Source organism: Spea bombifrons, chromosome 1, assembly GCF_027358695.1.
Source record: "Spea bombifrons isolate aSpeBom1 chromosome 1, aSpeBom1.2.pri, whole genome shotgun sequence".
NCBI classification, from domain to species: Eukaryota; Metazoa; Chordata; class Amphibia; order Anura; family Pelobatidae; genus Spea; species Spea bombifrons.
Genome location: NC_071087.1, coordinates 48,825,583 through 48,850,887, shown reverse-complemented (window position 1 = coordinate 48,850,887; position 25,305 = coordinate 48,825,583). Strand labels below are relative to the sequence as shown.

The window sequence follows — 25,305 nt, the reverse complement described above, 5'->3', positions numbered from 1 at the left end:
TAGAATCTTATCAACTAAAGCTATATTTACCTAAAGATGAACAGTGCAGAGAAAGCCCTTCCCCCACCTCCAATCTTGCCAGAGCAAACAGTTTAAATGAGACATTTAAGAGCTTGGTCATTAGAGGTGCTGAAAACGTATATCATAATAGATAATAGTTCAGTCTCTGTAACCCCTTGTTTTCAGTGCCATATGTGTACTGCCAACTGCTGACCACTCTTTTGTCAACTAGAAAAAAAGTTAATGTGACATAAAGGGATTTCATAGTTCCACGTAATTCAACAGAAGAGGAAAGACAGCTAAAAATCGTAATATATTTATGGCAAATATAATTTTGGCCTTTATTTATAAATTACAGAGCCAGAATATGAGCATTACAACAGTTTGTATGAAACCTGCTATAACATTATTCTAACATTACATTGAAACTGTGTATATTTAGATACTAGACACCAAAATGATATATGTATGCTTCATTAGCAACAGCACTTGATGTACATTGGAATTGTAGAACCTTGTACCCAGGAAACCTTATTATAGAAAATGTATTATGCATAACATGGAAAACTGTACTTGCCCTGGGATGACATTTGAACTCTGCTCACGCAAACAGAAATGAATCTGCTGAGTATCAATGTGGCTTAGCCAATGGCAGGACCTGCCAGACATACTCAAAACCTAAAATGTCCTTGCAATGCCTTAGGTATGGTTCAAGACTTATTTAATACCGAACCACTTTGCGCAGTCAATTTAAAGTGGACCCATCCACAACTAGTAGAGTTTTGGTTTACAGTCAAGAGATTATTTTTCCTCTGTGAGGCTCTATGTCGTGGCATTTTATGGGAAAAAAACTTAATAACCCAACTTTGTAAGACTGGTAGAAAATCATATTCGCCAAAAAGTTAGGATATATTTATCAGAAGGAATACTTAGTTTTTACATTCTTATTTATGGCACAAGGATACAGTAAAACATAAGACATTTAATTGTAAACTTTGATAACAATGTACATAAGAAGTGTACGTCAGAATAAACATCATGAAGTGTTAACATAGGAAATAACGTTCAAGTTTTCATATAATAGACAAAGTGAAGGAAGAGCCAGGAACAATAATTAACACAAGGAAGAAGAAGAAACATACCCAGTACCACCAAAGTCCAAAATCAAACCACCAAGGAAGATGGTACCTTTGGCAAGAGGTATTCAATCTCTCTCATGGAACCTAAACACAAAGTGGAAAGTTTTTTGTATTTGTTACATAGTAAAATGATCTATTCCATCCGCATTTATCTCCTTCACCACTTGTCCGTTTCCAGTAAACCTGAATGAAATCCCTTATTGTATCTCTGATTTCCTATGTCTTCTGCAAAGCCCATTTCTATCTATCTCTAATCAATGATTCAACAAAAAATTCCAAAGGGCCTTCCGCCTCCTTACTTGTATTTTATGGCAGCAGATAGATAGATTCCTGATGCCAAGAACAGCCAAGTGTTTGCATATCAAAATAAAATAAACTCTGACTGAAATTGTGAGCATCCATGTTTTTTGCGTGTAGGCCCATGAACTGTAGTATCAAATAATGTTTCGTAAGCAAAACATATGGTTTACAAATAACTGTAGTTAAACACAACAAGATCCCACTGTCCAGGAATTCCAGGAATATCACTACACTTACTTACAACCTTATCATTAATCCTAACTAGTGAAACCAACATTAAAAAAAACACAATGGAAGAAAGGGCAATAGTTTAAATAATGAGGATACCATCTAAAATGTAATCATTGGTAATTATTAACTAAAAGACCTTTAGTCAATGTAACCGGCACATGGAGTTTGGAATCTGACCTTTACTATATCTAGATAAACATAATCTTGTATAGGGAGCTTTCTTCACTTTGTGTTTTACTGGGACACATCACATATGTCTCCTACTTAGTGTTTGATGTTTTTGGTGCACATGAAACATACTGCCTTGTGACCTGGGAAAAGAAAAAAATGGTATCCTTAACTTTGTTATTTTTCTTTTGTATTCTTTCCACCTTCTCGGCCACAATAAAAGGTAAGCATACAATCATTTCAATGAATACAGAAATGTTTGAGCTCATCGGCTTTGTTGTGGTGCACATGTGTTGTGTGCTATCAAAGTAGTCTATAGATAATGGAGACTGACAGATAGGAGGGTCTTCTGGCATGTAATTTACGTACTGTTTAATAGTTACATTAAGATCGCCTTCCTTGTCTGGCTTGTTTTCTTTTAGTTCTCCTGTTGCTTTAAAACATGTTACTATGTTGCACCTATAGTGTAGGCACAATAGGGAATTCTACATGTTTCACTCAGGGTGCCTATGCTGAGGTTGCTCCTAAATTATGCTTTTTTTCACATGAAGTGTCTGCTTAAATAAAGGTACCTACATTAGAGGGATTCTGGCCATTAGGGCAACTGCTTGAAAAGTTTGGAACATTATGGGGAGGGGGGGAGACACAAAAAAGACTTAAGAGTATTAACAATGGCTTTAACTGTGGCATGTAAAAGTATCTGTGATTGCTGTTCTAAATCTAGGTTTTTACAGACAAGAATCAAGAGCATATGGGGTCTATCCATAACAGCTAAGGAGCAGACTATAAATATTCCCTTGTTTAGATACTGATTACATGGCCATGCCACTTACGTCCGTGGTTTAATGCAAGTGGTCAGGATCATAACAGCTGGGAAATGTTTATTGCCATTGTTTCCTAAGTCCCATGCAGCTGCCTGGACCTACCTCCTGAGCTGCCATCCTCTTTTCTAAGCCCAAGAACATGATGTAATATCCCTGGGCTCCACCTATAAAGGAAACGCTATGCTGGGCAAAGATACTATAGAGCCTGTTTAAGCTAGGCATAGAACCCCGTAGTGTAAACGAGATGGTTAGGAGATTTCCGAACTCCTCAACCAGCACATTGATCAGTGGCACACCATAGAGCCTAATCACTCAATGGGTCCAACAGGAACCAGTTCTTCTTCTTTGCCATTGTAGACTTCATCTATCCAGTCTGTTACCCTAGCTTTTTCCCTCATGACTAATTATAAAATATACAAAAAAAAACAAGTTAAGATCACTGAAGCAGATGTTACCCAACTCTCATTACCCATAAGAAACGAAAAAATAAAATCCAGATCCGACGATATGCCTATAACCCCTCACCCTCTATTTTGGCAAAGGGACTGTAGCCCTGCACAATAGCAGTCAATAAATGTAAAAGTGCAAAACATGTGAAAGCAACCAGACGTAGGTAATAGAAATATTAAACTATTAGGTGCCTGAGGGCTGACAATTAGACCATTAAAATACTTGTGTTGGCTAAAGAACAATTTACGAGCAGCAGTGGGCACATATTTTATTATCAAATTCCATTTGACCCAAAGCCAGCTCTAAGTCACCTACATATCTTTTGTGCCTAAATTGCTGAGTGCAACACTACAAATTAGATACTATAAAGATGGAAATCAGAATGACACAGAAGCAAAGGTTGGCCTTTTTTGTACTAGGTGAAGAAATTGTAGGCCAATATAATGAAATTAGGAAGCCCATTTTTTTTTACCTTTGTAAACCTTTTACCTATAAATCCAAGTATTTGTCTCAGTTGATTTTAAATGATTCAGCCTATAATTCAATATGGATAAGTGTAGCTTTCAACAAATATATATTAATACATATTATACTAACAAGCTTCTCCTCCGCCTATCTAAAAACATAGATTGACATTTTCAGCCTGTTTATTACTTAAAATTTCTAAGGAGACAATTCATCCTTTATACATTTTCTCCATGGTGTCCTCATTTTCCTCCATAGATTCCTCAAGTAGATTTTGAGATATACAGTACTAGTCTTCAGATGTGGTTGATGATGATAAGTGTTGTGTGTTCTTCTCCTGCATACTTATTTCTAGAAGTAATCAAGACATAAACCTACTATGGTCCAACTGGAAATTACCACCACCCACAACACTGCTAGGAAACTATATGTTATGTTCCCTAAGCAGCAACTACAAACATATTTGTCAACCATAATTGGAAGCCCATACAATCATCTAGATACCTACTGCTTGCTGTTGCTTTTAACATAGGATATGCAACAGAAGGTTCAGATTATTTGATTGAAATAAATTAACAGTGGAGGAGCAAAACAGATCAATCAACCAAATGTTAAATCAGTTAGTTGCTTAAATAGCTATTATTTCATATGTAGGCTCAGCAGTGTGTTATAAAATTATTCCTCAGCATTTAACCCCTTAATGACAAAGCCTGTTCAAAATGCATTGTTTTCAATGGGTTTAGGGACCGCCCATTGTCCTTAAGGGGTTAATGTCAATTTGAGATTCACTAGATCTCCTACCCTGCCATTTATGATTTTGATTCTGGAATCTTGACCAGCATTGGCCTGCTGTTATTCTCTCCTCTTGCTAGTCTTGCTGTTTACAACCAAGATTACATTGCCAGATTTAAGAAATAATATGAATTAGAAGATGTGGTCATCCTATTCCTTAAAATTTGTGGCTTTTTGTTAATTTTGCGATATATCTTGCATTGGCAGTATGCGGCATTTTGTCTACAAATCCAAATATGTCACTTATTTGTAGTTTCTTTTTTATTCTCACAACTCCACATAGCATACTATCTGTCATTATTTTGACACATTCAATATGTCTATGGGTTGGATGTAGTTTATTCTTAAAAGTAAATCTATTTTAGAACGCAGAGCCCTGCACTGTTTCATATTCCATATCCTACATCAACAGCTGTTCTAGTCCTGTGATACAGTCTCCTGTACTGACAGGCATGAAACAGCGGGTGTACAGTGTGGGAAGCTTCTCAGAATGAAGCTCTCTTCATCTTTACTCGAATTGGCCTTGTTGTAAATGACATCGAATGCCAAAATCAACATTTCATATAATTTATAGCAGATGTCTCACCTCCTAACACTCACCCACTTAGTATACAGCGTATTCTTTCATAACATTTACTCTCACCTTGCTTATTCTATTACCTTATTCTCACAAATATGTTACTATGTAACAGTAATGCTATAGTTTGTGAAATAACATGAATAAGAATATTTTTTAGTGCCGTGGCTGAATGGCAGGTAGCAGAGAATTGTAGTTGATGAACAATATTTACAGGAAGGCCTTTAACTGGTGCTATTTAATGAATGCGCTCTGATGTGCTCTAATTTTAGATCTGTAGGTGAAATGTGTTTCTGGCATACACCTCCTGCATGAACGTACTGGCTAACATAGTAATAAACCATGGAAGTGACTCCTACCAGCTCAATGGCTAAATGGTAGGGCCAGTTCTAGGTGACATGTGATATGAAGCGCATGCCCCACTGCAGTTGAGACCCTTTGGGTCCTGGTGATTTGGGTGTTCTCCTCTCTAATTTAATTATGAAGAGCATCCTATGGAGGTCAAGGCAATTGTGGGCCCCATGCAACAGCGCCTTACTCCAGTCCCCTCACTCATACTTCCAGCACAGGGGTAGAAAGGCAATCTTGGGGTGGTCCATCATTTGTGGTCCAGTGTGTTAGGTCTGTACATTTACAGTTCCATCGTCTCCTGCTCCCCATTAGCAGAGGCACAGAGAGTGTTTGGTTATGAAAGCACATCTCTCCTGCAACATGGGTGATGTGACTGATAAACCACCTCGCAGTGGACCACCACAGACAATGGTCCTAAGAGGTACACCCTGTTGTGGCACCACTGTTGCCTTGATACAGATCTTAATGTGTATTAGAGACCAATATATACATTACAGAGTACGTATGAATGTGTGTGTATGTACAGTATTTCTGTCTATAGTTATTTGCATTTATCTAGGCACCCAGTTCTCTAATATTTCATTAGTCTTGATTAGCAAAATCTAATTCTAAGCAAACATAAATATAAACAATAATAATTTATTAGTTAAACCTCCACTGTCAACAGGCCTGGCATCGAATTATTTATTTGTTTGATCAATGCATGCTTAGCAGCGGGGAGAAATGCATACTTTGAATAGACACTGACACTTGCTTATGTATGCATTGAGATGATCTGTAGGATAGAGTGACATGATTTAATTATAGCCCATGAATATTTTGGTGATTGGCGATCGGTAAACATTACCCGTAAGCTTTTTCAACAGGTGTTCTGAGTTAACATGCATCTACTTAACCCGCCAGTGTACAAAAAATGATCTTTTTCCCACAATATCAATAATTTATTATTGTATTTCTATTTTTACTTTTAAAACAGTACAACCAGCTGGTCCGAAGCTTGACAATGACAAGTTGTATCAATATTTCTACACAACTGAGGTGCTCATTGATAGACCCAGAGGATCAATTCAGGACAGTGTTGGCTACAAAATTTCCTCTGATGTGGATGTCAACTTAGTATGGAGGAATCCAAGCAACAAAGATGATCAGCTCATCAAAATTCAAGTAAGGTTACAACTTGACGTAATGTTGGAGCAGGAATGAGTTTGGTGTACAGGCCTACATTAGGGATAGCCAAAGTTGTGGCATTTTATGATAGATATGTAAATAAGCACAATTAAATACATTGATGATGTAGATTGAAGATCCATGTGTGTGAATCACAAGGTACTTGCATGTCTGAGGACTGCCTGTAAAAGAAAGTCTTAAACAATAATGAGTTCACGTCTGTCAAACTATTTTCTCCTTGCATTTCAGATGAAAAATATTAAAGTTGAAAGTGTAAGTGACCGCCCACAAGGCAAGAATATCTTCACGGGTGCTGCAAAAATACTTGGGGAAAGCGATTTATTCATTCTACAGAGACCAGTCCTTATACAATGGAGTCTCGGAAAGGTAAGAACAAAAGCTATCTTGTTGAACACTCGGGTGGGCAGTGCAAAGCATTGGTCAACAATCTCACAGTCAAATGCAACCCAGGGTTTCCATTCCTGAAGGCGTGTAAAGTAGTTTGAAAAGGTAGATCATGGGAACTATTATTATTATTATTATTATCTTTTATTTCTATAGTGCCAACAATATATGCAACGCTTCTTACAATACATATATTCAAGGGGTATGACATGAGTAAAATTGACAGACTAAGACAAAGAGAGCCCTGCTTGCAAGCTTACAGTCTTGAGAGAGTTATAACAGCCAGTGTTGAATGTAGCCAGCAATTTTAAAGGCATTTGATTCTAAATATGTATGGCATATTACTTTTATATTCTGATTACAAAATGGCTTTTTTTCTTAAAAATGGCAATTTTGTATTAAAACAAATATGCAGTGTTCCTCATCTCACTTCGTTGGGTGGCAACACAGATCAAGTCTGGGCTTAATGTGGTTGTCTTAAAGTGGAATATTGTGTGGCAGCCCTTGCATAGCTATATGTGGCGTCCCCCAATGCTGATCATACCCTGGGCTTATTCATGCTTGAGGGAGAGGGGTCTAGGGGCTACTATAGTGATCTTGCTCAGAACATACTGTATTCTTCTTCCTCACTTTGATGTTTATTCTTACATAATTATACCATTCTGAATTACACCATTCATCAAAGGTTCTGAAAAAAAAGTTTCAGTTTTTAAGGACCATTTAAGTTAAATATAGGCTCACTATGTCAGGGTCTTTGTATAACCAAACATAGCAGTTCATAACAACGAGTTCCGATATACTGTATACGGTACACCCCATTATCGGTCAGGTCAGTTTTGTTGAAAATCGAGGCTATTTTCTGTAGTTTCTCTTAACTAAACCAATACGTTTGTGCATTAAGTCAACAGTTTGGCCAGTGGTTGTAGAAATTGCTCAACATTTGACAGCTCGATTGAATGACGTGTCCTCAGCTGTGTAGTCTTTGTCCTAAGTATTCTCTGTTGCCATGGGTTTGTTACACTTTAAGGACTTTGCATCTTTATTTCAATCTGACGCTATGAAAAACTCCAAAGATATCAAAACTGCACTTTGTAACAGTGACAAACACCTAAAGATAAATGAGAGGCATAAACTGACCCGAGTGAAACAACGTGTCACTAGAGCTGATATTTATCACGAATCGCTATTTGTGTCACTTCAACATTCAACTAGTTAGGTAGTAGTTCTGCCCAGCAATATCTGTTAGAAAAAACAAAATGTGTGTTTTTAATTTCTGTTCATACATGTGTTTTATTGCACTATTTATTATTATTAAATATGATTTAATATTTCATTTTCCATATGGCATTGTATGTTTAGCAGGTATTGTGCATTTCAATTCAACATATGCTTATGAAGTCCAGCATGTGTATCTTCGCATTGAAAGGTTCCGTGAAAGTTGTAAAATGTCAGCATTCATCATGCTTAAATACAAGACGACGCTGGTTATGTCATCTGTATTGTTTGGTGTTGGCAACCAGCTGTGATGTTCTAAAACAAATTGCACCTCTTCTCCTTTTTGTATGCCATGATCCAGCATTGCATTAGCTGTCCCGCATACGCTGTGGTTACCCATGTGCCCTAATTTCTAGCATTTTAATCTCTACCCAAGCAATAGGCAAAAAGATACTCATTTGTCATTTAGCTGCAATGCTTGCCTGTCCCTAGAATGAACTGGTGTGTCAACCTAGAATGATCAAGCATGACTTGTTTCGAAACGTGTCTAGTTCAGCACACTTGAACCTTAGGGCTGTCACCCCTACCTGTTTCTGACACACACGTTTTTTCATTGTTTTAATCTAAGAGATTATCTAAAACGTGATAGACATGCCTAAAGATTACAAGCGTCCCTTTTTCGTCTCTGTTCGATTCCACTGATAATATGAGATCTATCAACTAACAACACTAAGGTCAGGAGGCAAGGCATTCAGCAGCACATGCTTGATCATTAATTAAATGAACAGTCTAGTCCTCAAAGTTATATTGTTATTTTTTGAAATGTATGTTGGAGTCAATTTTGAGTCCAATATTTTCTACTGCATGCAAATCGGTGCAATGATTCCATTTTTGCAATGAGAAAATTAGATTCTGTCTCAATTTCCCCCTCCCCTGGTTGTGTTCAGGTAGCCTCTATGTGATTGACTTTTGCTATTCTTGTTGATTTGATTTAAAAGGGTCAGCTTCTGTTGATTAGAAACGGGGATCTACTGAGCATGTGCAAGATGCATACTCACGTCTGCTTCCTGCTTTCAGTAGAGGCATCTGGGGGAGGAGTTAAATGAGACAGAAGTATAACTTTTTAACTCAAATAACGTGCATCACTTTTATGGGGAAAAGCATACTGGACATAATGTAAAGTGGACTACGAGATGCATTAAAAAACTATGCATGAATTATGCACCATTGTAACTTCAATAACAACCATACAGCCATTGCAGGATGGTAATGTGGCATATATTTCCCTAGCTATTTGCAGCATGGAATGTTCCTTTATCGTTGCAGATATCACGCCTTGTGCTGTGTTCACTTTATCTTCAGTGTATCACCTTTTAGTGCATTTAGCCCATGAATGGGCGCTCATATTTGCAAGTTATTGATGACTAAGGACTGTATGCTACTACACGCTAATCCAAGAATTAGACTTTGTGTTATCCCAATCTAACCTCACATCATGTTTCTTAAATGAAATCAATTGAACTTTGAATTTGAAAAACACTCAAATCATCTGCAAGCTTACAAAGGAGATTTCAGAATGACGGAAGGCTGGCACCTCTCTTAGAGTGCTTGGCAATGAAGGCTGCCACTCTACTACTGCTAAGCCACATACTGTCACGTTAAATGACCCTAATCAACATTCAACTACCACAGCACGCCAGCCCAGGGGCAGTTGCCCCTTAGCCTGACCCAACACACACCTACGAGTATCATATGAGAACATGCAAAAAAAAAAATAGTCTTAAATGACACATTCATTCACATTCACATTAATTCACATTAACAGTGAATTAGCTTGTTACTTTTTAATTTTTTTATTATTTTATATTTACATTTATATAATCTGTTGTGTATCCAGTTATAGCAACTACCTGGCTGCAGTGAATGGAGCTCTGAAACATTTTTGGAGATTACCTCCTTTTTTTTACAGAAAAAAAACATACCTTTTTAATAGGTGATTTTGTGTCACACTAAGAGGATTATTTGTCAAATATCATACCTTATAAATGTAAAGGTTTATGTTAATAAGTTTGACCTGAAAAACCAACTTTGTGCACAACTACACATAGAAGATAAGAAACTGGAAATATGAAACTGCTCTTTGGCAGTATTTCTTTGCTCTTCTCCAATAAATTGAATCCCCACTATAAAGATGGGCAAAATACAATTCACCTACAGATATGTCAAAAGGTGCATTTTACATGTGTCTTCAGCCTATTGGCTGGAAGTGACCTTTAATCACATCACTAATTTATTCGTTTCATAGACCTGTGATAATAAATCAGGTACGTTTTACTGAACAGCGATCTGTAAAACTTGCTGTAACAGGTGTTTACACTAATGGCGGAATTGTGTTACCAACACTAATAATGGATATCTCTCTATAAACTGTTCTAATGTCAGAGGGATGAACCCAGTTTGGCAGCCAGGTCCTCAATAAACATGGCAAACAAATCAATCATGTTTGCTTAGACTAAAAGTTTACAGAAGTGGATATAGTACTTGGCCACTTAGGTTTGCTGGCTCGTGGGCCAAATGTTACCAACACTTGTTAGTGAATTGATATTAATGCGTTAGGTTATGAGAAACAAAAGTTTGAAGAACACTGATCTAGATAACGTCTGGCGTAGCCCTATGCATAATTAGAGATAACTATAATAATAGCCATGGTGGTGCTGCTCATGTATTTTTTCTGTTTTGTATCATTGGTTACCAAATGTTTTTTTGTTTCCTTAGGTGAAAAGCTTTTACTCGTACCAGAATGAGCCCATCATCCTAACAAATATCAAGAGAGGTCTTGCTAGCCTCTTCCAGATACAATTTAACTCTGGTTCTGTCAATGAGGTAATATTGTTTGTCATATGACGTGTGGGCAGTTAGCTCAAGTGGTGGCTTGTTTCTCAGCAGGGAGCTGGTTGAGTAATCAAAGAACCTGATGTAGAACAAAAGTTAGTTTGTGTGAGGGTCTGTGGGCATCTGTCAAACACAAACTAGGATGAAGACATTCACTAATTTAGAGTGGTGGGATGGAAACAAACCTCAGGTCTTAGGAGTTTAGACAAGTAGGACAACACCTGTTTCAGAACAGATAAATGACTTAATTATTTTAGCCACCACACATTTATACACTTGGTATGCATTAAGGGACTCTACCAAAGATTCTATGATTCTTAAACAAAGCCATGAAGTAGAGGACAACATAATTAGGTTATATCTGCGTACGTAATGTTACATATTCTGTTTTGGAAGTATAAGGTGATTAAATATGTTTGTAAATATTATAATACTATTTCATCATTTGTAGGATGATGTTTCTGGCTCCTGTAAAGTTATCTACAAGACACAACAGAACCAGATTAACAAAATCAAGGACCTCGAAAGCTGCAAAATTAAAAAAACAGGGTTCACAAGTTTCAGCAAGGTAGGGTCTGATACATTTTTATAATAACTCAATATTATATAACACAAGGCCTATTTCAGCATATCCAGTGGAGAACAAAAGTGGCACCAGAATGGCTTTCTAGTGGTATATTAAGTAGAGGCAGAGTTGAACTGACTCTTGAGCTGATCATTTTACATTAAACATATCAAGATCACATTTTTGATTAACTATATTTTACCCTAAAGGCAATATTATTACATTTATTATTCAGGCAGAGGAAAGCTGTTTAATTTGCTCAATTTGTTAAGAACTCTTTTAAGTAACGAAACATCCTACCATGTCATAAAGAAAATGTCCTAAAACCTAAAAGTTGGAAACATAGCATTGTCCAAACTGTCTTTGTATGCTGAAGGGGACATATCAGGGCATTTTGGACAATACTATGCTTCCACCTTTCTGGGAACAGTTTGGGGAAGGACCTTTTCCATCCCAGCACGACAAAGCAAGATTCATGAAGACATGATTGGATGAGTTTGGTGTGGAAGAACTTGACTGTCCCCCACAGAGCCCTGACCTCAATCCCATTGAACACCTTTGGGATGAACATGAACAGAGATTGGGAGCCAGACCTTCTCGTCCAACATCAGTCCCTTACGAAAAAATTACTGCAGTTTTTCTGAAGTAATACTGCAGTTTTTTGGACATGAAAAAACTGCAATACTGCACTTTTACTGCAGTATTCCTGCACATTTACTGCAGTTTTACTGCATTTGTACTTCACTGTACTGCAGTTTTACTGTAGTTATTTTTGTACGGAAGTACAAATGCAATAAAGCTACAGTACATTGAAGTACAACTGTAGGTTTGCAATATAAAAAAAAAAGTGCGGTAAATGTGCAGTAAAACTGCAGTACAGTGAAGTACAAATGCAGTAAAACTGCAGTAAATGTGCAGGAATACTGCACTAAAAGTGCAGTATTGCAGTTTTTTCATGTCCAAAATGCTGCAGTAATTGTTTGTAAGGGGTGCCTGACCTCACAAATGCTCTACTGGATTTATGGGGAAAAAATTGCCACAAAAGCACAGAAGAGTGGAAGCTGTTATAGCTGCAAGGGGGGAGGGGGCAACTACATGTATATGTACTTAGTATGCAATGTCATAAAAGTCCCTGTGGGTGTAATGGTCAGGTGATCCCAATGCTTTTGTCCATATAACCTATATAAATTACATTAACATTTTTGTGCTAAAGATAAAGCTAAGTTATTTGCTATGTTTGCGTTGTAAAGCTGTATGGAACATTAGACTGTCGCTTTAACAGCACCATTGTCTCATTGTCTTTTTATTTCAAATCTCCATAATTCTGACTTGATTCATGTATAAGCATAGTTAAGAGAAAGTAATAACATTCTTGAGCTGTAAGGAACCAGAAACATAATAGTCCTCTTTACTTAACAGGTCCTGGGAGTTTCTACTAAAGGAACATCTAGTACAATTTATGTTATTGAGGATGATAATATTAAATCAGTTCTGGCAGAAGAAAATCATGTCTTGACACTCAATGCTTACCAAGACATTGCAGCTAAAATTGTTTGCAAGTAAGTGTACTTTTGTAACAATGATAGAGTGGATGGTCTAATTGTGATATTCAAATTCTGTTAGAATAACAGTTATATTTTTTTCTGATAAAACTGAAACCTAGGTTCCTTAAAGATGGTGGTCGGTTTGTAAAACAAAAATATTTAATATTATTATGGATATTCTGATTTTCAAAAAATGTGTTTCTTTTTTGTTAGAATTTTATTTATATTTGGTTTTTTTTCTTTAAACAGGCAAAAACTCCAACTGAAAACCGTTAGATCTGGACCCAAAGAAGCAGCAGGGAAGCAAATGGCATCAGTAATCAAAGGCATTGACTCAAAGTATGTGGCTTTTACCCTAGTGGCAGATCAGCTAAAGTCAGAGTGCAAAAGTTGTCCAACAGTAAGTATTCAATACAATTGACTTTGTCCCCAAAATTCTGAACATACTGGAAGAATAACAAGGATGTTCCAATATTCTTATGTATGTTACAGCTTTGGTTTGGTGGATGTAGATATTACTTATTAATAGTTTGAATGTGGTTACATTTCAGCTGTTACAGGACTGGAAAGCCATTCGCAAAGATCTGCTACCCAAAAACCTGTCAAAAAGTGGTGCAGGCCGTAACTTCCTAGCCCTCATTCATAGCCTACGTAGAGCAAATAAATCTGACATTCTGAAGCTTCTCAAGTCTGAAGAGAAAGATGTTCTGTGAGTACATGTTAATATACCAACAGTTTGTTTAATTAACGATATGGCTTATCTGACCAGAATCGTTACTCCATCAAAAGCTAACATCAATGATCTTTATAATAATCAAAGGCAACATCAGAATGTTCAGAGATGGTAGAAATGTCCTTGGCTTGTGGAAGCAGAAGATGTCAAATGTCCATAACAAAATTCTGTCTATTCTTGGCAGGGTTCTCTATGAAACCTTCTGTTTCCCTAGCTTTGCTACTGGGTAATAGGGCACATTGTTGGTGTTGCTAAAATGGGCATTATAGCCCTTTAAATTTGGTCATTTATGATAATTATATAATAAAGATGTAGAGTATGTAAAAATTTCTGTAATAAAGTAGACATATTTGATTGAGTAGAAGGTAGCACTGTTTCGGTGGATATATTTGAAGATTATTTTTCTGTCTACTATCATAGCATATAACCAAGAAAAACTCAGTCTCAGATTCCAGCTACCTGAAATAATTAACCTTACAGCAGACAAATGACAACTGCTTATCCACCTTCTCTCTGACAGCCCTCAGCTGGTTGATGCCGTGACTTTTGCTCAGACACCTGACTCATTGGAAGCTATGCTGGAGTATTTGGACTTCAACAACGGAAGCCAATTCTTATTGCAAGAGAGGTTCTTGTATGCCTGTGGTCTGGCTTCCCATCCCAATGAGATAATGTTGAGAGCCCTGCTTGTAAGTTTCACATCAGATTACTTTCACTAGATTCATTGAAATTTGTAGGTTTTCTTTTTACAAAAGAAGTAACTACTTCACTTTCAAAGTTATAGATGAATGTACATGAAGTACATAAGGGTACAGCTAAACAGTGTTATCTCTGTTCAGCCATACCTATGAAATTAAGGCTTTCATGATAGTAGCTTAATAGAATATCAGCTTAATATTCTTTGCACATTAAAGCTCCACCAGTGTTTTTATTATACATAGTTGACTAAGAAATTATTTTTATGTCTGCAGGACAAAAATAAAGAAAAAATTGCAAATTATGAAATTAGGGAAACTGTGGTCATAATTGTGGGTGCCCTTATCAAGAAACTGTGTAAAGATGGAAAGTGTGACCTACCGGTAAGTTTTGTTTTCTTGTTGTGTATCTTGTTGTGTATCTTTCTGTGTATCTAGTGATGTTTGATTTTGCACTTAATTCCATGCAATTTCATATTATAGATGAACTACCAAAATGACCACTAAAGATACAAAAAAGATATTATTGTTAAACATTGACATGGTTTTTATCTATGAGAAATCGAGTATAGATCTGCACCAGGAAGGGATAGCACAGAGAGAAAGAAATAAGATTAACAGAAAATCTAATAAACTGTTGTTAACACCAGCTAAAGCTGTTCCCAAAGCTGAAGAAATATAGAACGCACTATGAGTGTCAGCGCTGAGTAGTACTAATAACAGAACTGGAATTGATATAAACATCAGTACATTTTTTTTAATTCATAAATTCACAATGAAATGTAATAAAACAAACATTGACCTGGACCTAATATATTTGCATGAATCGGAATACAAAACACATCACATTGTAAAAAATAAAACAGAAAACATAGAATTTGACGGCACATCTAGTCTGCCCATTTTTCCTGATGTAAGGACACAGACTTTATTCAATCCTTGGTCTTGTGTTAGATTTTGGATAGCCATACAACAATCCCATTCATGTTTAAATTCCCACAATGTATTCGCCTCTACCACTTCTGAGGAAAAAAAACAATAAAATAGTCTTCCCGAAAATTTCAGAAATGTATAATTTGACAGCAGATCAGAATCTTTCAGCTCATATAGCCTGCCTATTTTTACCCGCTGTAAAATCCTCAAACCTTATTCAGTCCTTGGTTTAGCGGTATGAATGCTGTCCTTAAACAAATCACGCAAGTGTTTCATTAATCTATGAATTACTGATTTAAAACAGTTTTTTTGAAATAGTTGATTTTCGTTGTGTTACAGTCTGTTGTGGAAGCAAAGAAAATCATCTTAGAAGGTTTACAGAATGCCAAAAAGCCTTCTGATGTTAAGACATATCTTTTGGCCTTGAAAAATGCCAATCTGCCGGAAGGAATTCCATTGCTGCTAAAATATTCGGAGTCCGGGGAGGGGCCTGTCAGCAGCATTGCTATCAGTGCTGTCAAGAAATATGATCCAGCATTCATCACTGAGGAGGTAACAGGGTTAATTAGTGCATGGGCATTCTACTCATAGGCTGGCCAATGATATGTTATGTGATGGCTTGTTTTTACTTGTACATAATGATATTTTTAGTAAATATATATATATATATATATATATATACACAAACACACACACACACACACACATTGGGGAATGTTTTATTTTAAAGGGGTTACCTTTACTTTAAAATCTGTAATTAGAATTATGCAGCTATGGCATACTCACCAACATTTTCTGCCTGGATCCCGGAACAAAGGGGGTGGGACCTAAAGGGGCGGAGCCACATACTCTGCGTGACCCTGCAGCATTGAGCTTAGGCTACCCAGTAGAGGACTGCACTGGGAGGCGGGACCCGCCAAAAAACTTGCGGGCGCGGGCGGTCTTGCTGGGGCTGCGGGCGGGAGCGGGCGGTCAGGCACTGTACCTGCGGGTCCCGGTAATCCCGCGCAGTCCCGCAAGGCTGCCTTCTTGCTGCTCCCTTACAGTGTGTCCTAGCTTGCTCCGCCCAGGAACAAAACGGAGTCACGTGATGTGACGTCACTTCCTGTGACTCCGCCTTGTTCCTGGGCGGAGCAAGAGTAGAGACGCCGTGAGGGAACAACTCGAGGGCAGCCGCGCGGGACTGTGCGGGAAATCAGGTAAGGAGGCGGGCATGATTGGCCACAAATGTGGCGGGAGCGGGCGGGATTGGCCACAAAAGGGGCGGGAGCGGAACACCCACATTGCGGGAGCGGGCGGGAGCGGGATTAAAAACCGCGGGAGCGGGCGGGAGCGGGCGGGAGCGGGCGGGAGCGGGATTAAAAAAGTAGTCCCGCGCAGGGCTCTACTACCCAGTACAGATACTGGGTAGTTTGGCGCTCATTTACAAGTGGTTAGACTGTGTGTGTCTTATATAATCATAGTTAAAACACAATGCTCCCTGTGCACAGTGTAATGTATTTTTATGCGCGGGCAGACCCGAATTTGACAGGACCCAAAACAACCGAGACTGTCCCAGGAAATTTGGGACTGTTGGCAGGTATGCCATAGACTAACACCAGCTGTTGAGAAACTATAACTCTCAATATGTTCAGCGTGCCATGGACAGGTTTTTCTTTTAAGGTACTGGATGATTATCTTTGGAGTTGGACGTCAATGTCAACTGGAGAGCAACCAAAAACATAAATTATAGCCATCTGTGCAAAATGCCAAGCGTCATAGTTTTGTACAGAATAATACTCGTCAGGACTTGTCTAAGGGCAGAGTTTGTACACTGCAAATATTTGACAGTCTTCCACAAAATGTCATAGTCAATATAAGAAAATTCCAAGATTAAAAATTCACATGTACTAATCTTCACAATGGCTAGAATGCATGCCAGTGATTCCTTTACTGTTGACGCTATGATACTTTCAGATATTTTCTTAAGTTTTAATAAACTAACTAGTTTTACCATTTAACATTACTTAAGGACCTATCCTGTAACATTTCATCTGTTGCTGAAAATATCGCAGAGACTGATTATGCCACTCGGACATTATCTAATCTGTACATTTATGGGTTCCCAAACTAGGTGAAGAAAACTATGAACAGAATCTATCACCAGAATGTTAAAATCCATGAAAAGACAGCCAGAACATCTGCTGCATCTATAATATTGAACAATAACCCTTCCTACATGGAGGTTAAAAACCTGCTTCTTTCTATTGGGGAACTCCCTCTAGAAATGAATAAATATATGCTATCTGTGTTCCAAGACATTGTTCAGTTCCAGATGCCTGCCAGGTATGTAATTTCTATGTGTATACACATATACATATCCTTCATATGACTTTACTGATTTGTTTTTGACTTCCTGAAAGTGTATATAGATTAGACTTGTGCATTCTGATTCGTACAAATTGTAAATTTACCAAATTTTGGTAAGTGAGAGTAAATGTGGATCCATGAATTTTGGATGAAAATTCAGAGCTTTTTGCTTTATCATCTGATCCATGGGGGGTCAGGCCTCGTTTTAGGGACTTTGTACGAATCACCCAATTTACCCCTTTCTCACTATCTACCCCCTTTCCCTTCTCACTATCTACCCCCCTCTCCCTCCTTTCTCATAATCTACCCCCTCCCCTCTCATAATCTACCCCCTCTCCTCTCATAATCTACCCCCCCTCTCTTCTCATAACCTACCCCCCTCTCCTCTCATAATCTACCCCCCTCTCCCTCCCTTCTCATTATCTACCCCCCTCTCCCTCCCTTCTCATTATCTACCCCCTCCCCCCCCTTTGTCGTTCACTTATCTTCCAGAAGTCCTGCGGAGGGAGCGCGAGGCCTCTGTTTCCCTGCTTCACTGCTGAGTGCCGGAATATGATGTCATATTCTGGCGCTCAGCATGACATGCCGGCAAAACAACAGAGCTAGAGGCCTTGCGGAGGAGACGGAGGGGGGCCCAGCGGTTGCTGAAAACTTCATGAGCGACCAATTGGCGCCCCTCTCTCTCCTCCGTGGTGAAAAAAAAACAAAACGTCACTTCAATTCCAAGACAATGCATTGTCCCGGACTGAGGCTGCCCGGGACACGGGACTTAAACTCCCATTCCGGGACTGTCCCGGGCAATCCGGGACGTGTGGTCACCCTATAATAGACAAACAGTTAGTTATCATGCCATTTTATGTGAAAAAAACTTGCTTTGTATATTGTCCCAGGCTGAATTGTGCTGTGACTGTCTAGGGCAAATAATAAAGTAACAGAACTGTAGAAAGGCAATTTAGTAATTGTTCAGCCAGTGGCTTGCTAATGCTAATGCGAGTGAGTATATATATGAATGTATGTATGTATATAAGGTTAATATTCAATAAAATAAAGTTTTTGGAGGATATTGTAGAATGACTGATTATAGTTGATGTATTTTATGGTGTCTAAACAGTTTAAAGCATATATTAGGTTATCTCCAAATTATAATATACGTTTAGGCATAAGAAGGCTTTGGAGACATCAATGGGCATATATATTAAATGGGAGCATCTGTTCAACCTAGTATAAATTAATGCATCTTTGTTTATACTCAACAGTAAACTCGTTCGACAAGTTCTAAAAGATATGTGGGTTCATAACTATGATCGTTTTTCTAAGCCTGGATCTTCTTCTGCTTACTCTGGATATGTTATACGTATGTATATTCTTCAATAGTCCTTACTGTTTATGTGTTATGGATGACTGATCCGTGTGTTACGGGTGACTGATCCGTGTGAGGTGCCAGGAAGTTTACATGCAGTCATCTGTGTCAAAATAACCTGGTGGTTTTTTTTTACCCATTTTGTTTTAAAAACGTACTACTTACTTGGTCCTTAGCATCATGTCTTCCCATAAATCGAGACAGTTTAGTCACCAGGTTAGTTATTTTTGGAAAACCCTGGTGTGTAAGCAAAATTATTCTTATTGTCTGGTTGTGTGTGGATAGAGGAGGCATGGCAAGGTCAAGGTGCCACTATAAAACAGCTATGACAGTCTACTGAAATGCTAATACTGTATATAGTACCATATGTATACTAAAATATCAGTATATATCTCATTTATTCTCTTTGCAGACAGACCTGATTCCTCAGCTACCTATAGTCTGGACATCCTGTATTCTGGATCTGGCATCCTAAGAAGAAGTAACATGGACACCTTTTTTAACTCTAAAAACACACAGCTACACACAATTCAGGTATTTCACATGAATATTCTACCTAATTGCAAGTTTTTTTTTTTTAAAGAGTGTATTGATAAAAAAGTATTATTGAAAGCCGCATGACTTTGCAGGTTAACTGCCAACACATAATAGTCTCTGCCCTATACACACGCATAACTTTTCCCCCGAAGAGATGTAGCTTGACACATGGTAGTTCATGCTAAATTAGCACCTCAGCAGCTGACTGTGAATTTGCAGCTCCGCATCAGGCTGGTTCAACAGAAGCTGAGTGGAAAGTTTATTAAATGAAAATGATATCTTAAAGGACACATATAAACAAGTTTCCTAAGGTTTGGGTGTGAATTGTGCATCTTCAGTAAATGCCCTCTGTAAAATGTAGATGATAGGTATCTACTGAAATCTTCTTTCAGGTTGTAATTGAAGCTCAGGGTCTTGAATCCTTAATAGCCGCAACTCCTGATGAGGGTGAGGAAGACCTGGAAGCCTTTGCTGCAATGTCAGCCATCTTGTTTGATGTCCAGCTTCGGCCTGTTACCTTTTTCCAAGGATATAGTGATTTAATGTCCAAAATACTATCAACAACGGGTGACCCTATAAGTGTGGTGAAGGGACTCGTGCTTCTGATGGATCATTCAGAGGTAATTTGTTTTTAAGTTAAGCTTAGTTTCAAGATTGATCTCAACTGCTCATAGCTGATTAAAACACATTGTAACACAAGTGATATAATGCATTTATTAGCAAAACATTTAATTTATTTTATGGCATGATACTATTTTTCTAAGCGTATATATATCCAAGTTCTTTAGTTAGAATCCTCTTTGTATCATAAAAAGAACGTCATTATTTTGTTAGAATAGGTTTGTGGCAGATAGAGCAGAGTATAATATTAAAAATTGTTTCCGCCGGACATACTGGTTTATTTTAAAACAATGATGATACTCCTAGTATCCACCTACTGAAGTCATGCTACACATGATATTTTCTGAAGCATTGCATGCCATGTGACCTGAAAAGGTACATGTGACATATGCATCAGCATTCTTTTTTCCCTACAGCTATTTCTTCAAGGGCAGTTTTGCAGTTCTAGTTGCAAGAAGTAGGCAAAGGACAGTATTTCCATGGGTCCCGTTCCTGCCCAGATAAAAGATTAATTTACAATGGGAAATATTCTTTAGATTACTATTTCTTCAGTGCAACGCAACTGATTTTTTATATGTTTTTACTATTATTACTATTATTTATATTATAACTATTTGTGCAATGTTTGGTAAGGTGACCTTGGCAATATCCAGAAATAATAGGTTTAAAACATGTTTCAGATCTCCCTATGGAGAGTTGATAATGACATTTGCAACGCTCTTCTAGACTATCCAGCTTCAGTCTGGGCTAAAAGCCAGTGCAGAGTTCCAGGGTGGATTGGCCATTGATATCTCAGGAGGAATGGAATTCAGTCTGTGGTATAGAGAATCCAAAACCAGTGTTAATAATCGGTAAGGCACTTAGCTGCACGATATCAGTGTTAATATTCAAGTGGTTAAATATATATGAATTAGTTATCTTTTACATTGTTACAAAAATGCTCAGAAAAATAACCCTTGTCTTATATTCGAGGTTGTCTTACAATCACACCACAAATAGATGTCGGACCACAAGACTAAGATCCAGATCCCCTGCAGCGCTGCAGGGGACCTGGATCGATGCACACAGACAACCTCCGCTACTGCCGGCACTTCCTCTGGCGCTTGCGTGACATGACCTTCCGGTGCTCCACCATAGAAGTACCGTCCAGCAGCAGCGGAGGTTGTCTATGCACATCAAGCAAAGTTCACCAGCAGCCAGAGAGGAGGATTCCCCGCAGCACTGCAGGAAACCTGTATCCTCCTTTTTGGCAGCCGGTGAATATCTGCACGATGTGTGCAGACAACCTCCGCTGTCACTCAACACTTCCGCCATGGCTTCTATGACGGAGGACCAGCGTGACGTGACCTTCCTGGGCTCAGTCATAGAAGCCCTGGCAGAAGTTCCGGGTAGCAGCGGAGGTTGTCTGCGCGGATTGTGCAGACGTCCACGGGCTGCACTCACTTGACAGACGGGTGTCTGGAGCACGGAGGACAAGTGTAGGGATGCATCTGTAAGTAGGGAGGTATATAGGAGGTATAAGACATATCAGGGGGGAATATCGGCAAATAGGGGGGAATCTGGGGGACGGAGTAGCACTGTAAGTAGGGAGGTATATAGGAGGTATAAGACATATCAGGGGGAAATATTGGCAAATAGGGGGGAATAAGGCATATCTGTGGACAGAGTGGTAAATAGGGGGTATGAGGCATATCTGGGGGCAGAGTAGAAAGCCGTGGGGCTTTTTTACCACTATTAAAACATTGAAGTTGTTTCCATGATCCCGATTCTTCATTTGTGTTTCTTTTTTAAGTGGTAGTGGAAATGTTGCAGGCAATGCTATATGAAGCACAATACCTGATACCATAACTGTTCTTTATACAGAATGCAGCTTGATATATGTTACTGTGTTTTTGAACTGTGTTAATTGTTTTAAAGCTTGTAATGGCCACAAAAATACATCTGCATATGTTGATTATTTTTGGAATGTTTTTTTACCTTGTCTTTACAGAGGGGCCCTTGTGATTGTAGGCAATGTAACTGTTGACTCAGGATTTGTGAATGCTGGCATGGAAACTCGACTTGAGACTGAGTCATCCTTTGATTTTCTTACAACTGTGAAGTTTTCATCGTACCCATTTCTTGTGTGCATGCAGATGGATAAGGGAACATTTCCATTCAGGTAAAAAATAGTGGATACTATTATTCAGCGCATTTTAGAGAGGTTTGATTTTAGCTGTGGTAGTGACCCATTACACCTGTTCACCAAAGCATCTAGTATTGGATTGTATTGAATTATTAAACCAGATACCCCCTTCTGAGTCATTGGTGACTCATGCCTAGTTTTGTTTTACCGTGCTGTCTCCCTGGAATCAGAGTGTTTCTAAGGACAAATGCATCCATGCTGTTTACCCGACAGCAACTTTCTGGTGTCAGTATCTGGGCATGTATATGGTCTGTTATTTTTGAATGCACATGCAATGTGAACACATTTGCAGCTAGGTTCATCCTTCCATTTGTCCATTCAGCTCAGAAGCTTTATATACAGTATGTAAGAAATGATGACCCTCTTACAGGGTTATTCTTTTAGGGAATAATAATCTGTTTATAAAAATGCAAAAATCACTTGGTTTGTTTGTACGTTTCTAATCATTACTCATATAGCTTAAAGGTGCCTCTTTTCAATTTCGCAACAGCATTGCAAACCTCGTTCCTAGTACTTAAATATGGCCTAATCCCTGTAAGAAATATTTATTAAATCATGTAAAAATTCACCTCATTAATCATTTTTGCAGTGAAAATATGTCATGTAACACAATAGCAGGCACCGATACAACGTTGCCTTATGAACTAAAAACCTTGTTGTTTTTATGTGGTTAAACCTTTAAGGGAATGAATAATGGCAGATCTGTTACTGTGTATTAGAGCCCTGCGCAGAACTGTTTTCTTAATCCCGCTCCCGCTGAATTTCTGACCGTTACCACCCACTCCCGCAACGTGTGTGTTCCACTCCCGCCAGCTCCCTCAACATGTGTCCAATCCCGCCCGCTCCTGTAAACATTCTGTCACAGATTTTAGAGATAACGAAGAATTGAATTCTCTCATTCACAGATACTCATTCATTCCCTCATTCACAGATACTTATCATTCACAGATACTCATTCATTCCCTTACCTGAACTGCAGATATCGCGCACTCCCTCAAAGCTGCCTTCACGTTGCTCGCACACAGCGTCTCTTCTCTTGTCCCGCCCAGGGGAAGCAGGAACGGACATGTGACATGATGTAAATTCACGTGACTCCGCTGGGTGCCTAGGTGGGACAAGAGAAGAACTGCTGTGTGCGAACAACGCAATGGCAGCATTGCGGGAGTACTCGGGATTACTGGGACCCGCAGGTACATTGTCTGCAACACCCGAAAAACCACCCGCAAGTTTTTTGACGGATCTCGCAGGACCCGCATCCCGACGCAGTACCTCTACTGTGTATTTGCTTAAAATTCTAGAGAGTGCAATCAGTGTTTTGTCGATTTTGAACAGCAGAATTCCGGACAAAAGCCTTGTTCATCTCTATGCACTGCAATGTTTAAACCAAAAATATAGTATTGTCACTGTTACATTTTATAATTCATTGTATTTATCATTTACTGCTTCATCCAACATTACTGAAATCTACTTGTGTTTTTAGGCGATACATTACCAAGTATGAAAGCTTACCATCGGGCAAGTCATATATCTCCCGGAAAGGAAAAGTACAAACCGTGGCTGGTTCTGAGCTCCCTTTACATCAAGAAAACACCAACATGTGCAGGGAAGTGTTTGGAGAACAATACAGCTCCTCAGACAGCTGGTTCTGAACATTCCATAATACTTCATCCATGACTCCCTCATGGATAATTGTGTCTGTACTGTGTGGGTTTAGTACTTGCATAAAGTTTACATATTTACATGTATTTAAACCATTTACAAAGCGTTCTTCTCTAAAAAGAAGTTGACAACTAATGCACTAGTAATGTATTGATTTAGTTATTTTTTAGCTTATCGGTGCAGGGCCTCCTGCAATGGTTTGAAAAGCAAGTGTTATGTATATCCACCAGCCACTAGAAACGTTACTTTATTTTATTTTTTGGTATAAGACTTATGTTTGAATTAAAGTAACCCTAAAATGTACACAGTTTTTTACATTCAGACAGCCCAACTTATTTACTGAACAGTTTTCTTAACATTTTAGCTTTTGAAGATCTAGTGAACAACTGCTTCCCATACTTGGAAAAATATTGGAAATACATCTTGCAAAGTGTGTATATAACGTTAAGTTCTGTGCTTATCCAAACCACCATAATAGTTTTCATGTGTCTGTCTATCTATACTCTGGGTAAATAAGTCAACCTTAAATCTTAGAATCTCCACTACGAATGCTCCTTCATTATCACCCCTGCTAGTCCTGCAATGATGTCTGACCTCTAGTGAGAATTAGACACTATGCACACTGTTCACCCCTTATTGCGACTAGTGACCCCGATCCCAACCACCCTTCATTAAGAAAATTGTTCCAATGACCCTGTGAAATGTTTTAAGACAGATGCCTATTTTAAAGACTGTTCTGGATCGATCTCTTGCATTGTCAAAAGTTGTTTGAACAGTGAACTTGAAAATAAACATGTATATGAAAGACGTGTCTGAGTCTTAATCAGAGAACTATATGTATCTGTTTTCTTAACATAGTACTATAATAGTTTTTGCCCTTGGGTTATATCTGAGAAGTCAAATGTGTTGTATGAGAGAGAGAGCCTTCCTATAGTCTTTGAAAATTTTAAAATAGCAGAAAAGAGCCATTTGGGCCATCTGTAATTTTTTTCTTACTGTAAAGACCTTAAATATTCTTAAATATTAATCTTGTCTTATATTCAGTATACTGTAGCTGTATTCCTAGCCCATGCATCTCACTCTGCACCACTTACCCTTTGTCTGAACTTACTTCCTAGCATCTCTAAAGGCAATCTCAGAACTTGTAC

General features: G+C 38.3%; 1 protein-coding gene across 1 annotated transcript; it reads left to right on the top strand.

Moving 5' to 3' along the window:
• Positions 1-1,854: 1,854 nt before the first annotated feature.
• MTTP (microsomal triglyceride transfer protein) lies at positions 1,855-24,966 on the top strand. Its single transcript, XM_053461563.1, has 18 exons — positions 1,855-2,061; positions 6,274-6,461; positions 6,714-6,851; positions 10,860-10,967; positions 11,428-11,544; positions 12,961-13,100; positions 13,335-13,485; positions 13,637-13,794; positions 14,339-14,507; positions 14,790-14,897; positions 15,786-15,998; positions 17,560-17,771; positions 19,052-19,149; positions 19,568-19,689; positions 20,085-20,312; positions 21,040-21,164; positions 22,304-22,474; positions 23,979-24,966. The coding sequence occupies exons 1-18, from the start codon at positions 1,998-2,000 to the stop codon at positions 24,145-24,147; spliced, it is 2,679 nt and encodes an 892-aa protein (XP_053317538.1). The 5' UTR covers positions 1,855-1,997; the 3' UTR covers positions 24,148-24,966.
• The last annotated feature ends 339 nt before the right edge of the window (positions 24,967-25,305 follow it).

Coding starts and splice junctions, on each gene's coding strand:
- MTTP (XM_053461563.1), top strand. CDS start 1,998: ATGGTATCCTTAACTTTGTTATTTTTCTTTTGTATTCTTTCCACCTTC. Junction 14,508..14,789: donor TAATGTTGAGAGCCCTGCTT/GTAAGTTTCACA, acceptor TTATGTCTGCAG/GACAAAAATAAAGAAAAAAT. Junction 20,313..21,039: donor TTCTGATGGATCATTCAGAG/GTAATTTGTTTT, acceptor ACGCTCTTCTAG/ACTATCCAGCTTCAGTCTGG.